Here is a 16,734-nt window from a genome sequence, read left to right as displayed (position 1 = left end):
CCCTGGTCTCTTAATTCCTCTAGCACACTTCTGTACAGTAAGCTTTGTAGTATTGTAAAAACCTGTTCTTGCATTCAATTGAATGTCTATAGTTGAATAGGAAAGTACATAGATTCTTGATGTGTTTGCACAAGGCTTAGCAATTGTTAAAGGTCTCATTTTTATAACACTGTTTTATGACTTAACACTGGAATAAAATTATTTTATTCTTTACAAAGTTTTAATGGTATGTATGTTGGCTTGCCTTATTTCACATCTTTCCAATAAATGAAGTTACACTTTAATATAGAAATTAGTTAAATTTGCTGGAATCTTAGAGCTCCTCCAAACTAATGTTCTTCATATACTGTGTACATTTTGATGCTTTTTTAACTTAATGCATACACCTATATGTTTAAAAACAAAACAAAACAAAACAAAAACTGAATATCTTGCATGTAAATCTCAAGATTAGCTTTATCTGTAAGTGATGTATTTTATGACCCCCAGCTACATCAGTCCAAATGCATTGAGTAGCTTAACATTTTGATGCTATAATGCTTCTGTGCCCCCACCCAGTTAATACTGCTTGCTTGCTTAAGGGATATGTTTGCATTTTCCCAGGTACTGATATGTCTTTTATCAGCAGCAGTCCCTGTCATCTCTCTATCCTCGGTATTTTTTGTTTCACTAGTAAAACAAATGAACACACTCAATATTCTTTCCTCTTCTTGGTGAACAGGGCTGAGAAGGGACTATACAGGTACCACAGGGAAGGACTGATGCAAAGGTTATTTTGGTTGTTCCTTTGCATGTGTGCCACTGCTTACTGAGATTGTTCCTTTATTTTAGTCAGTCCCAGCAAAGCTGGCTTATGTAATGATTTTAGCTTAATGTCTGTCACTTACTCAGGACTGCTTTGTTCCTCTGCTATTGTTGACCATTATGTATGATGTGCTAAGTCACAGTGTACATGCTGTGCCCCAGTACTCCCTAGTCAATGGAAAAATCCAAAAATAGTTCCCAAGTCCTTGTTTCTCCATCTTATTGCAGTGTCCCCAGCAGTCTCAAATACCAGAGCTAGGACCTCCTGGAGTTTTGTGCAGTGTAGTTTTCACGTTGATCCCTCCCAGTAAGGCTGCTTTTCTGTTCTGGGCTATGCTCAAGGTAAAGCTGACCTGGGCCAGCCTTCCATGTCTTTACATGATTTCAGGACCTAACTGATTGTAGGTTTGCATGCGTGCTTAAGGTATAATAACCCTTTAAGGGATGTTCTCTGGGGACGACATGTAAATTTTGTAGTTGAATCACTACAGCTATTTTTTTCCCCTTACCACACCATGCATGTAGATTGCCATACTTAAATGCTGCATTGAATGGCAGTTTTTGCTGTTTCCAAGATGCAGAGCATGGAGAAAGTAAACTTTCTATTTATGCAGAGTTTGTTTTTCCTTTTTTTTTTTCTTTTTTTTTTTTTTTCCTTCACCAGAATGTGTGCCAGTCCCAGAGCAGCATGTGGGGTCCAGGTAGTTCATAGCTTCTTCATCCCAGAATAACCTGGAGCAAAAGCAAACAGTGTGCTCTCTTGTTGATCTAACACATTTCTTTGGGCAGCTGACCAAGAATGTGGTTGTTTTCAGCAGCATTCAGTGAGTCTCAGCTGCCTCTAAGACAATGAACACACACAGGGAAAGCAGCCTGGCAGCTCTGTGGAGCAATGAGGGCTGCCTGGGGGCTGTGAGCTGTAGGGGAAGGTGGGCTGAAGTGCAGATTGCCTTAGCTGCAGCAGCTTGGGCCCCATCCAAAAGGAGGAAACGAAAACTCTAATGTGAACAACTGTTTTTTTTATTATTTTATTATTTTATTGTCCAGCTTCTAAAACAAAAGACAGCAATGCACAGTGAGGCAGTAACCACGAACCTAGTTCTTTTCACACTTATTTTCCATCTCTGCCCCAGCTTCCTTGTTCCTGAAATCCCTTCAACTGCTTTCCCCTGTTTTCTCAAGCATATGTATTATGGGGCTGTTCCTCTCCTTATAGTCATGTCCTGCAGTTTTACAGAGTTGTTCTTAAAGAAAAATAATAACTTCTCTTAACATCTTACAGAAGTAACATCATTCTCCTGTTTTCAGAGTAGATTTCCTGTGTTTTTAGGGTAATAAGTTCTTTGTTATGAAAACATGTCTAGGAAGTATCTGTACCTTTTCACTTCAGGGAGCAATGCACAAAAAACTAATCTCCCTCCTCCTGCCCTATGGATAGTGAGAAGCTCCCTCTCCCGCTCTTCTATAACTAGAAGTGGCCCTCGTAAAAATAACATTGCATTCATGTAGCAAACAGGAACGTTTAGAAGCACCATGGTTACAGCAGCCTTCCTAATGCCAAAAGGGTAAGCACCAGCTGCCTCTCTTTCCTGCCCTCCTCCTGAGAGCTTTTTCCCCATGCTGCTTGGTGGAGGCCTGATTTGGGGGAGCAAGACCATCCTCTGCGTGCCTCACTCCCCCCTGATTTAAGCAGGACACTGAGGTGCCTGGGCTGTGGAGCTGCTGACAGAAAATAACAGCTACTAGGCCTAAGAAGAGTGGAGCTATACATCATCATTCATTAACTCACTTACTACAGCTCAGAGTGGGATGCTGTTTAATGATTTACGAGAGCTGCTATGATATTTCCTGGGCAGGATAATCCCTAACCTGGCCAGGGACAAGACGGGGCTGCTCGCTTCGTACATGGCTCCAAGCATCACAAGGAGCACCCCATGCGTGGCATCCTGTCCTGAGCACTGGGTGTTCCTGCGGCATTGGCACAGCTCCAAGAGCAGACATCTCTGCTCAGCTTCCCCTGGCCATCCTGCTCCTCTCCCACTTGGCCTCAAACATTCCTCCCACCAGCAGGCTTCCCTGGAGTTGTGATAAACTAATGTTTAAGATCTCCCATAAAATGTCTTTTTTTTTTTTTTTTCCTTTTCTTTTCTTCCACCTCATTGATGAAGACTTAAGTGGCTGAGTTCTGACTGTGGCCTGCTTGGACTGCACGCAGTGTCTATGCAGGGCTTAAGCGAGAGCCCCTGCCCATCTGGCTAAAGCTGGACGCCTGCATGTGAAAAGCCTGGCGGCAGAGATGCGCCGGTTTCAGGCTATGATGCAGGAGATGGGTACCTCAGAACATTCCTCAGCTGTCCCTTAACACTTCCTCTACAGCTAAAAGCACTCACACAACATGAGCCCATCACAACGTTTCACAAGCAGTAAGCAGCCCTGCAAGCAGGACAGGGACCATTCTCTGGGTCTGGATCAGTCCTGGCCACCTGTGGCTCCTTTCAGCCGGTGTGAGGCACCTAAGTGAAATACCTGGAAGTCCTCTCTTCAGCAGCGCTGGTTGCAAAGGACACCTCTTCATCCTCTTCTTCCAGCTGGAGACTGCCAGATGACAGCCGCACCCGAGCCATGGGTGAGCGCAGCACCCGGCCGTACAGGGAGCAGTATTCAGCGGCCAGGAGGTCGGAGTCAGAGTCGCTGGACTCAGTGCTGCTGCCCACGTAGCGCTCGGCAGGGTGCCGCGGCCGTGGGGCGAGCCCTTGCTGGGCCAGAGCGTGCCGTAGGATTCCTGCTTTGCGGCTGCTCAGGGCAGGCCGTGGGCCCAGGGGCCTAAACTCCGAGCCATAGGGGAAGCGGATGGTTTTCATGTCCGACTGGCTCCAGGACCGTTTGGGAGGCTGCTCTTGAAGGCCGTAATCAAAGGAGCGAGCCAGCGGCCTGCTCCCCCCTTCTGGGGCTGCACTGCTGCCCGCAGCCCTGTGCGAAGCCTCGTGCTGGAATTCCCCCGTCCAGGCAGTGCTTGGGCTCCACTTGGGTGTTTTTGTGGCCATGGGGACAGATCCACCGGCTGCTCCTGCCGCCTCCTGGCTGGGTGTTTGCATGTGGCACAGGGGCTGTGGTGGCCTGTCTACGTAAAAAAGGACCTGCGGGGCCGGGGGGGGCAGTGGCTGGGGGCACGGCACGTCCATGTACACCAGCGGCCTTGTGCTGACCTCCCGCATGTTGCCCACCGAGGTGCTCTTACTGTTCCCAGCAAACTTGTGGTGGGGCCGAAAGGACGTCAAGGGGTTCCTGGAGCCGAAGAGGTCGGCGGGCTCCCACGCCCGCTCCAGCTCCAGCTCGGCGTAGAGCAGGGGGAAGGCGGAGCTGCTCTTGGAGTGGGGCAGGAAGACGGGGGCTGCTTCGGGCTTGGAGCGCTCCAGCTCGGCAGCGAATGTCACCTCCGTGGTGGAGCTGCAGCAGCGGCTGTCCAGTGTGGGCTCTGAGGTGTGCACCCCGTTGGCAGTGCGGAAGGAGCCCCGGCTGCCGTAGGCCAGGCGCAGCTCTTCCACCTGGCGGAAAAAAAAAAGGGTGTGTGGGCATCCTGCTCAGCCCCAAGGCGGGCAGGGGGAGCAGAGCAGGGCCAGCAGCAGGATGAAGAGCCAGGATTCTGGCTGCCTCTTGTGCACACTGTGGGGACATACCTGCTTGGACACATCTGTCAGGAGGTCCGGGGAAGAGCGGCACTGCCTCTCATCGTAGCGGGATGCATGGTGCTTCCTGCAAGGCTGAGTGCATTAGTGGATGCAGGGCCAGGATGCCCCCCATACACACCTCAGTACTGCCCCCCTCCCTGCCCTCAGTACCTCTCAAAGGGCAGGCTCTTCATCTTCGCCTTCCTCCCATGCTCCAGCAGCTGTCTCTGTGTCCTCCCACTGCAGCAGCAAGGAGGGAAAGGTGTGAGCAGCACCATCAGCCCAGCCCCTCACCTGGGGGAGGTGAGGGGACACGGCAGGACTGGGTGGCAACAGCAGGACCAGGGAAGCAGCTGTCAAGCATCAGCCTCTTGCACCCAGCCAGGACAGATGTAAAGGGGAGGGTTAGAGCCTCTGCACACCAGGGTTTTTGCTCTGGGACTTTACCTGTAGCGGAAACTCGAGCCCTTGCTGCACAGAAGGGCTTTGGGCTTTGACTTGGGCTCTTCAGACAACCGGAAAAACGCGTGGTACTCCACACACGTCTTCCAGAAAGCCTTGCAGGCATCTCTGCTCGCCATGGTGAACTCCAGCGTGTCCTTGCACAGTGCCTGTGTGGCCAGGGATAAGCACGGGGGTGTCAGGGGCACGCTGGGCCAGTCTCTGCCGCTTGCCCTCGCAGTCCTGAGCTGGGCAGCTGCCTTAGCAGCTTACAGAGACCTACTTACAGAAATGTTTGCATGGAGCTTGATGAGAAAATGCTTCCTCTTGAAACTCAGTTTGCGAATTTTGGACCAGTTGAATGTGTTGATCTTTGTATTGCCCTGCAAGGACGGACACAGCAGTTATACCGGGACGGGGCAAGATGCAGAAATATGACTGGCCAAGACCTGGGCTCCCAGGACACCACATGAGCCATTTCTACAGCTCTCACTGCTTCTGGGCCTGGGGAAGAGGCAATGGGGATTTAACATTTGACCCTCAGTTCTCTACCAGCTGATCCCAAGAGCAGGAATTAAGGCTCAGGGCTGAACTCTGCCTAATGAAGCTAACTGTAAAACAGCAGTAGTCTGAGAGAAACCTCACAGAGGTCAAGGCAGAGTGTCCCATCCTTCCCAGCTCACAGGGCAGGTGAGGTGTTAATTCAGAATCTGTCTCCCAAAAGAAGTGAGATGGGAAGCACAGCAGAGCTCAGCTCACTTCCACACCTTTAATGCCAGCTTAAGCAGACTGCAAGCACACCTTACCTTCATTACTGCTGTGTATCAGTTTGGATGCAGCCATACAACACATATCCCAGCAGGAACAGATAAAACTGTGCTACCTTGTGCTATGGCACTGAGACCCTCTCAGCTCTCTGGGAGAGCCCAGACTCGCATGGGCTCACAGATGCTCTAATCATGCATGCACACGAGGGGTGTTTACATCTTTGAATAAATAACTGGGTCTGGCAGCACTAATTATGAACAGCAGACCCGCAGTTAGGATTTTTTTCTGCTCTGGCAAGATGTTCCCAGGTTGAAATTAGTCAGTGTGGGAGGCAAGCACTGTTTCACGCCGGCTGCGAGGAAGTCTGTATTTATTCCTCAGCTATGCTGTGATTACAACGTTATGTAATTGCACAGACATTAGGTGGCTATTTTTGCTGGAAGATTATACGGTGAATGCATGTGACGCAGCCGTGTAACCTGTGGTGCTTACACGGCTGTGCCTGCAATGACAAGGGCCAGCAGGGCTCTGCCAGAGCCTGGGCAGGCACAGCTGTGTGCAGCCTGTGCTGGCAGAGGTGCTAGGGCTGAGCCCAGGGTGATATCCCAGAGCATCACATCCCTGCTTGAGGTTTGCTAGGGTGAGATTGCTCCACGGGATTTGGGAGGGTTTAGAGCAGGTGAGGGGAGAAAGCTGAGAGCAGGAGGTTATGTCCTCACAGAGCCCACCCTGAGCCCCCAGCTTACCCGCAGGACCAGCACCCCCATGTGTGTCACGGCCAGGTTGATCTGCGTCCCCTCACCATCGCTGGCGGGGTGCGGGCGAATCCCATACATCTCCAGTTTCCTGGCCACGTCCAGCAGCTGAACATCTGACTCAGCTGGCGTCTTCCCCCTGGAGACACAAACACACTGGGAAGTGACAAGAATGAAAAAGCAACTGCTGAAATGGGCTGAAAAGACCCCGTTTTGGAGGTGTGCATGCCGGGGTGCTGAGCACCCATGCCACTGCTGGCCCTGTGTGCTGATGGGAAGGAACCCGTGCACAGCAGCCCTTACCCGTGCCTTCGGTGGTAGTGCATGATCTTGTTGTCCAGGTACTCCTGGTTGGGCAGGTACCTGTGGGTGGCCAGGTGCTGCTGGTCTGTCTCCTCGTGGAAGTCACCCAGCTCAGCTGTGGGGGGCGCAGGGAGAGTGGGGTTAGAGGCACCCTTTGCCATGCAGTCAAAGCAAAGCCCTGGTGCCCCCCTGCTGCAGGCATGTGCCTGCCCTTACACTGCAGCAGGTGGGAGACGAGCAGCGCCGCGCTCTTGTCACTGCAGGGCAGCCGCCCCAGCGCCAGGTCCTTCTTGATCTGGAGTGTGAAGAGATACCTGCGGAGGGGACAGGAGATGCCCTAAGAGAGGACTCTTCTCGGGCCCCAGCTCAGCACAGCCAGGCTGTCCCCATGCCCCTCCCAGCGCTCGCCTGTGCCCTAGCACAAGGGATGCAGGTCTGGGGGGGTCACAGGAGGAGTGTGCAGCCCCTCCCTGAGCCTACAGCTGGGCACCACCATGAGCAGCATGCCCCTGCCATTTAAATGGCCATTAATAGGTTTCAGAGCTAACATTCCTTTATGCTTCAGAGGGCATTCGTGTCTCCTCTCAGGGCTAATGTTGTGCAGAAGCACTGTATTGGTTTTATTCTTAGCTCCTGTTTGCAACGCGTCCTCTGAAATGTAAGAGCTAGCAATGTCATTTTTAAAAATAAAATTAAGGTTTTTCTTTCAGAACACAGCTTGAGGCAGGAGCTAGACTGAGCAAAGTCAGACTTGGTGCTCAACTGCTAAAACGTTTGGCAGTAAACACACTGCAGCCTCTTAAGATGGCTGATTTTCAAGTGGTTTTTATATAAAAATAGAGCACCAAGATACTATTTGCAGTTTTGTTTTGTAAAGCACAGAGCTCAGTCAATACTTAGTATTAGCATTGCTAACAGATCGGTTTGGTTGGATGAAGATAAGGACTTTTATACACATGCAATGCAACTGTGAAAACATAGGACTGTGCAATAAGGAAGGAGCAGAACAAACACAGTACCTGGTCAGCTCTTCTCTCAGATGTCCAGGGTCCACTGGGAAAAATTTCACCATAAATTTGAAAAGAACCTCCTTAGGATCTTAAAACACAACATCTTCATAAGTTTTCTTTTATGTGCCTATTGAGAACATTTACAACTCTTTTCACACATGCTGTCTCCTTACAGAGCAAATCACCCTGGTCACTTACAAACCAGGGCTGGAAGCCCTGAGCATCAAGATCTCCATTCTGCCTGGAAGGACGAGCCTGCCCCAACCCCTGGCATCCAGGATGGAAGCAAACAGGGAGTTGGACATCTCAAAATTGCCCCCGCCAGGAGTGGGGTTGCCACATTGGTCCCCACTGGAGCAGTGCTATGGGTGCTGTTCTGAAGTGTGGCCAGAGCCCCACCATAGCTGCCATCAGAAACGGTACATTAAACCCTCAGCAAAAGCCCCGGGCTTTACCCAGCCCTGCAAGCACTTGGGATGCAGCAGCTTCAGGGGAGGCCATTTGGGCAAAGCTGGTTTGTGGGCTAGGCGAGAGCAAGCAGCCAAACCCCAGGCAAAGTGCAGGGAGGCGATTGTGTAGGCATCAACCATCCCAGGCCACCACAGGATGGCTCTGGGACTCCCTCTTGCAAACACATGGGTCATGGCCTCATGCTCTCGACCACTTGCTAGTCATCATGTATTTGGGGACAATACTGTTTGGTTCATCATGGGGGTGGAAATAGGCTGAAAGAGGTTAACACGGGCCATGGATTCAGGTCAGGCTGCGCTGCATCACTGTGCAGCAGCGTGGGGGTCTGGGGGCTGAGTGGGGTCGCCACACGCCTGCGAGGCACAGGATTAACCCTACTCTACACAGGGCTCGCGCTGTGTGGGCATCTGGGCTGCTAAGAGCTGCAAAGGGGAAAGGAGGACACTCAGAGAGCCGTTCCTACTGCTCTGCCAGCACAGCAGCACGCACAAACACACACGCGCACATGCACGCAGCCGCCCCTGCCCCTCCGCCAAGCTGTCAGGATATTAACAGCTCAGGCTCAAAATGCTGCAAAAAGCAGATTGAAAAGGCATTTCTGCAGGATTTTATGTGGACAATGCTGTTTTTGCAAACAATTCTCCCCAGCTTCACACCACATGACTTGCTCAGGTAAGTGCCAAAAACCTGAGATCCCATCCTCCAGCACAAGAAACTACACAAATGTGCCCCACTGGTAGCACTGAGATGAGTTTTATGTTTGAAATACTTACTTTTGACTTGCTTTGTTATGGGCTTTAGTGGCTCCAGCCAGACCTGAAATAAGGCAATGAACTGAGTGAATAAACAGCACAAGGGCAGTGGGAATAGAAGCAGGAGCATCGTGCTGGAACACCATAAAGGAACGCTGGCTAGCTTGGGGACCACCACAAACCATCCTGCTGGGGCTGTGCTGCTTGCCACAGGTGGTTACGGATAAACCCTATGGGCTGTGGCTGTCAGCAGGGCTTTGCCGACCAGGTCATGGCTTCTGACTCCTATTTTCAAGTTTTTTTAGCATTATGGCAAGCCTTTCCATTTTGATTTTCCACCCAGTATTTCGTGGAGGTTCCAGCACCTGCAGCAGCGCGGGCTGCTTCTGCCTGGCTGTGGGCACTGCGATGGGGCTGTGCTGCAACTGCACTCACGTGGTTCCCGGCCTGGCTGCGAAACTCCAGCCCGAAGTACTCCTTCTCCACCAGGTTGAGGTGGCTGCAGGTGAGGTTAAACAGCCCTCTTCCACAGGATTTTTGCTAGTGAGTAAACACAGCAGGGAAGCAGCAGGTTAGGCAATGCTGACAGCAGTGGTGCGAGGATTTCAGGGAGATTGGGAAGACGATTTAACCCCCTCCCTTCAGCTGAGATAGGCTGTGGGATTTTTCCAAACTGTTCCACAGCAAAACCTTACTCAGTAAATGCTGATGGCTTTGGTATGTGGGGCGGGATGATGGCAGCTGTATGACATTTACCTTAGCTCTTGGAAGTCAGATTCCTCCCCACCACTTCTGGCCTTTAAGGAACCTTCTGTTCCTATTAAGGAACTTAATAAATCAGGAGGGGAAGGAAGAGGAAAGAAATCTCAGTCTCACCTTGCCTGTTACAGCCATTGGGACAGGTCTGTCCCTGGCTGGACAGGCACATTGCAGGCAAAGGTGCACAGGTCACTGCAAACCAGGGCACCCCACTAGTGTGGCCAGCCTGCAGACAGATGGCCAGGATGAGCTGTCATTAACGGTAATTAACAGCAACTGGACCTTGCAGAGATCCTCTGCCTTGGGCCCTGGGTCATCTGTGAACTTCAGTGATGTTAATTAAGTGGCACTGCACACTGATAAGGGAGGCCAAGTTTATGTACACCCAGGAAACAGAAACATTTGGAGGGCATTTGGCTTTGTCACCACACTGCTGGGGAATGACCTGGCAGGCCAGAAAACACCAAAGGTGACCATGGAAATGACCAAACCCAGCAAAAATTCATTTTCCTAAATCATTAACCCAGGAAAAGCGGTCCAGAAATGAGCAGTGGTCATTGCAAAGGCCAGCTGGGGCCAGGAGTAGGGCAGGGGAGTCGTGCTGCACAGCCTGCGCAGGGGTGGGAGGGGATGGGGTGCTGGCGGGGCTGCATGCTAATGACCGCCTTTCACAGCTTCTCCCTGGGTGAAATTGCTAGCTCCACTCTGTAAGGCTGCTGAAAAGTGATAGCGTAATAACAGCATTCACTCTGCAGCACTCCCGGTTCTCCTCAAAATTACTGGATCGCAGAGGTAATTAAAACAATTATAATTGTTGATTTCCAAGCTAGAATTTTCCAGCATGAAAGGCCTTGGCCTTTGTCAGGCATCCAGGGAAGACAAGCATTTCCTACCAGGTTATTAGCCTCCACATCTGTGGGCAGCGAGCCACTCTCCTTGGTGCATGTAGATGGGGCTGTGCTGCACTGCAAAGCAGGCGTGCAACGTGCGGGACTGGAACCTACATCCCAGCCCAAATGTGCCACTGGTGGTGTGTACAGTGATGCTGCAGGGCCAGGGCAGCACCCACAGGCAGAAACCTCAGTGGCGAGGCCGATAGAAAGGAGGGGCTGCACGCACCCTTCCTCTACATGTTGGGCGCAGATGGGGCCATAAGCAGGGTATGAAATGGAGTGGCATGTCCAGAAGCAGACAGCAGCATGTGTGATGCACAGGGACGTGCACAGCCATCCCCAAAGGACCTCCTGGCAGTGCCCGTGCTCCAAGGGCAAAGCCACATTTCAGTGGCTTTTCCTGTCACTGCACCCATAGATGTGTTTTGGGGGGCGAATTGCTGTGACCATACCCCAAAAAGCCACCAGCCCTAGTGCTCCCCACCCCCTTGCTGGACCAGCTTGCGTGCAGCCAGCTCTATGCACCTCCTTGCAAAAATTCCAGTCTTTTCTCATTAAAAGGAACACAAGACCAAGGGAGACTTTGTCCTTCACTCAGTTCCAGCAATTAGTTTTCCTGGCTTGTTTGGTTTCCCTTTTCTTTCCTTTTTTTTTTTTTTCCTTCCCAATGAATCTTGCCCTGTAGCAAAGTCTACTTGCAAAGATGCGAACCCTGCAAACACCCAGCTTTTGTGAAGCTGCGAAGTGGATCATGCTCTTTCTGTGCTTCTCTCAAGGCTCCAGGGGCTCAGGGCTGCTTTGTTTAAACCCTTTCCAGAGAGAAGAGTGGCTTTATAGGCAAGAGCACGCGCCAGTTCACAGCTTTAGATATCTGGGGCAGGGGGGAGAAGTAGGGAGGCAGCTTTGCGAGGTCTCCTCTCAGTGCCAGAGGCCAGTGAAGGCTGACGTGGGGCTGTCTGGGTGCCAGGGCACTGGGGCAGGGCATCCCAGTGTCCTCCCAAGTGCAAGGTGCTGGGGCCCACTGGAGCATGCAGGGATGTGCCAGCACCAGGCCTTCCCCTGCCATGGGATCACCCCATTACACCCCCAGCAGCTTTTAACTTGCCAGCTGGGGATTGCAGCTGCAGTGCCCTCTTGCAGAGCTGGCCCTGGTGTGTGGCTGCAGGGAGGGCATCAGTCCTGGCCACCTGCAAAAGTCTGGCCCCATGTGCTAGCAGCTGCCATACCCATGCAAGGTAGGTACAAACGCACACGCTGAGCACAAGGCATCGAGTCCACTGGGTTTTCTTTTTGCTGTCTTTCTCCCAGCCATTATACTGACGTACTAGCCATTGAAAAGAGCTTTCCAAAGTCGGGTTTAGGAAGAGTTGCTTGAAATGTATGCTCAAGACTTAGCCCAAAGCGGTCCTGATATAATGGAGAACTCACTAATTCAGCTACTCATTTATCGCAACCACGCAGCATGAAACACATGAAATGGCTAAAAGGGGTTTCCACGACCCTTCCATGCTAAAAAAGGAATCAGCTCCGAGTCCCTTAATGGAAGCCATTTGCTGCAATAACATGTTGCTGCAGGACTGGAAGTGTTTTGGGAAATAAGAAAGCAGAGGTGGATAAAGTGCAGCAATATTGTAACAGCAGCAGCTTTCAAATTGTCTTTTACTGTACCCTGATCTAATTGATACAAAAATAAATACATAAATAAAATTAACACTAATCTAATTTTTAAGCAGACTCCAGGTCTATGATATATTAATTAAACTAAATCAGACAACTTCCATACCAGTCCAAGAGATCAAATTCCTTTGCAATCCTCTTATGTGCAAAATTGCCATTGCAAAGAAACTGACCAGTACGTTGAGACCAAGTAGTTCTTAGGCTATGCTATAAAAAAGGACAGGAATGTCTAAGAAATGTAAAAGAACTTGAAAAAAAATGGTTATCTATAAAACACACTGGTCCCATAAGATATGTAGGTGAGGACTAGAACAGATCTACCTGAATTACCTAATTCGTTTAGCTACTGTGATTGTCAAATCCTAACCAACAGCAATTGCTCAATGACACTTGTAATTCTAACACATAGACAGGACATCCATTACATTTAGTTCCAGTTATCTATACACACATAAATACATATACATCTAATATCATAGATATTGATTCCCGATATTTAAAATATATTCCAGCAGTCAATACTCAAAGCTAGTATTTATTAAATATGAATTATTAATGACAGTGTGTTTTGGGACACTGTCATACAGAAAACAAGACACAATGAGTTTTTTTCCTCACTTATCCCCAAAACCACAGCTTTCTTTTTCAACAGAATGCCCAAGAAGAGATGTACACAGATGTTTCTCACCATGGGTAGTGTAGTTAAATATGCTATTTTTATTCTGTTCTCAGATTTTTCTTCCTTGTTGAATGCTCATGCTAGCAGTCAGACAAATAAGAGAACTCCACGCTTGTCAAGAACATCACTTCATATTAGCTGATTTCCAAAAGATAACACCAGATAAATAAAAGCCATTCCTCCTTCTTTATAAGTAATCCCAACAAGAGGAGAGAGTGGGAGTGTGTTGGTGCTGAAAGACACTTAGTAATCAGCACTGTGAGCTCATTTTTTTAAGCTTTTTGTTTGTTTGTTTTGTCCTTTTGCTTTGCAAAGCTGAACATCAGAAGCTAGCAGAGAACATTAGAGAGCTATGCAATCCTGCAGAGTAGAAATTACTTCATTAATTAGCACAAAACCCAATAATATCATACCCACTTACATCAACTACAAAGATCTTCTGGGAGTCATCCAGGAACTGGACTTTCAGATGCAGCATCCTCGAGCATGCGGCTGAGCGTGCAGTGCAGCAGGCGCGGAGTCCTAGTGCTGTGAGCAGGGAGCCCCGACTCCTCGCTCACACATAATTTCCTTCTCAGCTGGGTGCAGAAGGCTGCAGTCACAGATGTGGAGTGGAGGTCGCAGCAAAGGAGTGGAATGCCTAAAACCAAGTCAAAAAAAAATACTGATGCCTCCCCTGGTCTGAAGATCACCACTACACTGCAGGGTACTTCCCCCTGTGAATGATGCTTCTGTCACTAGGGGAGAAGGCTGTGCAAGAGTCACACTGATGGGGAAGGGACAGTGTCTGATAAACATGCAGTTTTGCAGCTCCTGCTGAGAAATGTGAGGGCAAAGCGAGCCCAAGTTTTACACAGCAGGGTTGGGGGAAAAAAAGAGGTGAGCAGCTCTCCTGCGGAAGTCACTGAGCAGTGAGCATTACCTGCGCTTTGCTCCAGTTAAGTTGCATTGAAACTTTTGCTTGCTAGCAGTCTTGCTAGCAAGGCGAGCCTCTTGGTAGGTCAGGTCCTACCAACCCAGCAGATGCACGTGAACCTGGCAGGAGGGCTGATGGACTTCACCAGAGACCCCATAATGTTTCCTGCTGAACCAAAATGCTGTGGGAGCCCTTCTTGGGGAGGCAGAGGAGGGCCTGGGGTGTGCCCCCTCACCCCGTTCTCTGCCCTGTTCCTTTGACTGCCCCTTGTCCCCCTCTCTGAGTGCTTGGATAACAGCAGCACGAGAGCCCCTGCTCACAGAGCAAAGAGGCAGTGAGTACATGAATGCACCAAAAGGCAGCTGCTGGACTGTCACAGGGGATCACTACTGCTGCTCCTGGAAAAAGCCCCAACCACTCGCAGTCCTGGGGGACTCAAAGCAAAGCTAAAAAGCCACATTAAGTGCTGCTGAGATTTTGCTCGTTGCTTTCTTCTCAGTTTCCACTGAAATATCCACTGTCAGCGACTCCAGGCAGCTAAGCCTTTTGCTGTGGTCCCTCTTACACTTCCCAGTTATTCCTGGCAATGGCAGGACAGAGCCTCTCAGGGCACATGCTTAGCTTGCTCTCTGGGCTGCAGAGAGTGAAAACCTACAGAACCACCTTCCTATCAGTATTCTACTGACTGGGGCAATAAATAAATAAATAAATAAATAATATATATATATATATATATATATGTATGTATGTATAAATTGAAGCTAATCTGCTTTTCCATGTGAATGTGCTCTGCAAAGCAGGTGAACTAATCTTCTGCCAGTGGCGAGGGAAAGGGGCTGGCTGTGCTAAGTGTCTGGCCACTGCACTGTGGGACTGAATTTCTAGTGCTTTTCTTGGCCCAGAATTCATGCTTGTTGTGTCACTGGAAGGGGGCAGTGTCACGTGCAGCCCTCCCAAAGAGGACCGATCTCCTCTTCCTCGGTATGACCATGCCAGACGGAGCTGCTGGAGGACTTCCACCCAGGCAGGGAGCTCCTCAAGGAAGCAGCACCGTGGCTTGGCTGCTGTCTCTGGCCACAGGCTCAGGTGAAGCTGAAGTCCTGGCTGAACAGTGTGAGGCACAAGGAGCATAGTTCATTAACCAGCTGGTTAAGAAGCCTGAGGTAGGGCACTGATACTGCAAAACAGGTAAGTTTCTTTCTGCAACACGATTCCTGCAATGTTTCTGCTGCCACACAGCAAAAGGAATTGTTTCACTCTATGCTGGGGTCTTGGCTTAGGTACTAGTTGCTTTATTTATTTTAATGCCTTACCTCACCCCCTCCCCCAAAATGTAACTTCAAAAACTAAAGTCTGAAATAATTAAATTTGTTTAAAAAAAAAAAAAAAAGAGGGGAAACAGCAATGATCTATTTCTCTGTGGGACCACGCCAGGATGACCAGCTGGCTGGGCTCCTGAGCTATGAGGGAAACAAAGAAATAATTTGAAACTGCAGAAAAAATTTGAGTTAGGTGCTAAGCAAGACCTGTGAACTGTGAGGCAAGGGAAACACTCGAGCAGACAGTCCAAGAAAATTGGGTCCTGCTACGGGGCCAAGGAAAGGATGAGCTGCGTCCTTTCAGCCAGCCTCTTCTCTGACTCCAGGTATGAGCACAGATGCCTCCTGCTTGCAGTCTTGCATTAGTAAGGAGACTTCCCAATTGATGCAATCATTCCTGGAATGCCTGTTGCTGGCGATGACAACTGGAGACCTGTGTGGGCAGGGGAAGCAACTGGAAGGAAAAGGAAAGCGTTTATGCTGCTAATTCCGTGGGAGGCTGCCAGCAAGCGTGCTGCCACTCCACGACGTCACACTGTCAAAGTCCAGGCCCATCCCTGGATTAAGAAGGTTGCATATAAATAATTCATTAATTTGTTGTTGAGAAAAGATCATAAAGACATCTGCCAAAGTGGTATTCACTGACAGTTCTCAAATGGGCCTATTCTCAGAAATACATCAGTGATTGGTACGAAACAAAAAAGTTTCCTAAAGCTTTAACAATGACTATTATTTTTCATTGATTTCACAAGTCATTATATTTGGAGCGTATCTCAACAGATACAATTGGCCAGCCAAGTCCTGCCCTTCCAGAAACTTCTGCACCAGAACCATTCTATGGATTGAATATAATCAACAATGACACATTTGCATTTCCATCAAATTTTCTTGCCAAACATCAGTTAAACAGTCTGACATCACTCTGCTGTAACTTATTACTCATAAGTAATTGCTGGGAAAGTAGAAACGGTTGCATTTTTAATTTTGTGTTTTAGGTGGGTTTTGCCCATTAGCTTCCAACAGCAGGATCAGGCCACGCTTTGCTTTGACACCAGAAGGTGACATTATGCAGCAGCATAATTTGCCCCCGGTTTGCCCCAGTCCTACCCAAGGAAAGGTTGTGTGGTATTTCAGATGCTTGGTGGCTGCTCTTCTTGCTAGAATTCCCACTGAGAGCTGTACTTATGGCAGTGCAACATCACAAATTACTCACTGAAAGAAGCTCCACAGACACCCCGGTGTTCATCAGCGTTAATATATTCTGTCTGCAAAACTTGATGAGGCTGGCAGGAGGGGACCAGCCTTGATGCCTGAACTCTGACAAGAAGACTGATGGGCAACACCCCTGGTGTTAGGCTGGAAATGAAGACAAGTATAAGGAAGAATTGTGCCGTCTGCCAGTCTCTCACCAGGTGGTGCCAGGGCAGGTGATGACACAATTACACACTAGCTGTATGAATTATTTGCATCAGTGTTCAGCTGGGAAGTATTGCAAGATAAACAAGGGACGGGACTTTTT

At 49.4% G+C, this 16,734-nt stretch overlaps 1 protein-coding gene across 5 annotated transcripts; it reads right to left on the bottom strand.

The window, feature by feature from the left end:
• Nucleotides 1-1,851: 1,851 nt before the first annotated feature.
• On the bottom strand, nt 1,852-14,552 carry FRMD7 (FERM domain containing 7). Of its 5 annotated transcripts, none has more exons than XM_084534371.1 (13): nt 13,903-14,552; nt 13,402-13,620; nt 9,408-9,512; nt 8,994-9,036; nt 7,759-7,837; nt 6,956-7,053; nt 6,740-6,854; nt 6,428-6,575; nt 5,201-5,296; nt 4,920-5,083; nt 4,644-4,712; nt 4,482-4,557; nt 1,852-4,349 (listed from the first exon to the last, which is right to left on the bottom strand). In XM_084534371.1, the coding sequence occupies exons 2-13, from the start codon at nt 13,456-13,458 to the stop codon at nt 3,318-3,320; spliced, it is 2,082 nt and encodes a 693-aa protein (XP_084390497.1). In that variant the 5' UTR covers nt 13,459-13,620; nt 13,903-14,552; the 3' UTR covers nt 1,852-3,317. The 5 variants fall into 5 exon arrangements, with proteins under 5 accessions (XP_084390497.1, XP_084390498.1, XP_084390499.1 ...); XM_084534372.1 differs by having other exon boundaries at nt 7,759-7,792; XM_084534373.1 differs by lacking the exons at nt 13,402-13,620; nt 13,903-14,552 and having other exon boundaries at nt 7,759-7,876; nt 9,408-9,456.
• Nucleotides 14,553-16,734: the final 2,182 nt, after the last annotated feature.

Source organism: Aythya ferina (genome assembly GCF_964211825.1).
Source record: "Aythya ferina genome assembly, chromosome: 13".
NCBI lineage: Eukaryota > Metazoa > Chordata > Aves > Anseriformes > Anatidae > Aythya > Aythya ferina.
Note: the sequence above shows the minus strand (reverse complement) of the source record. Positions and strands in the feature narration are given on the sequence as shown.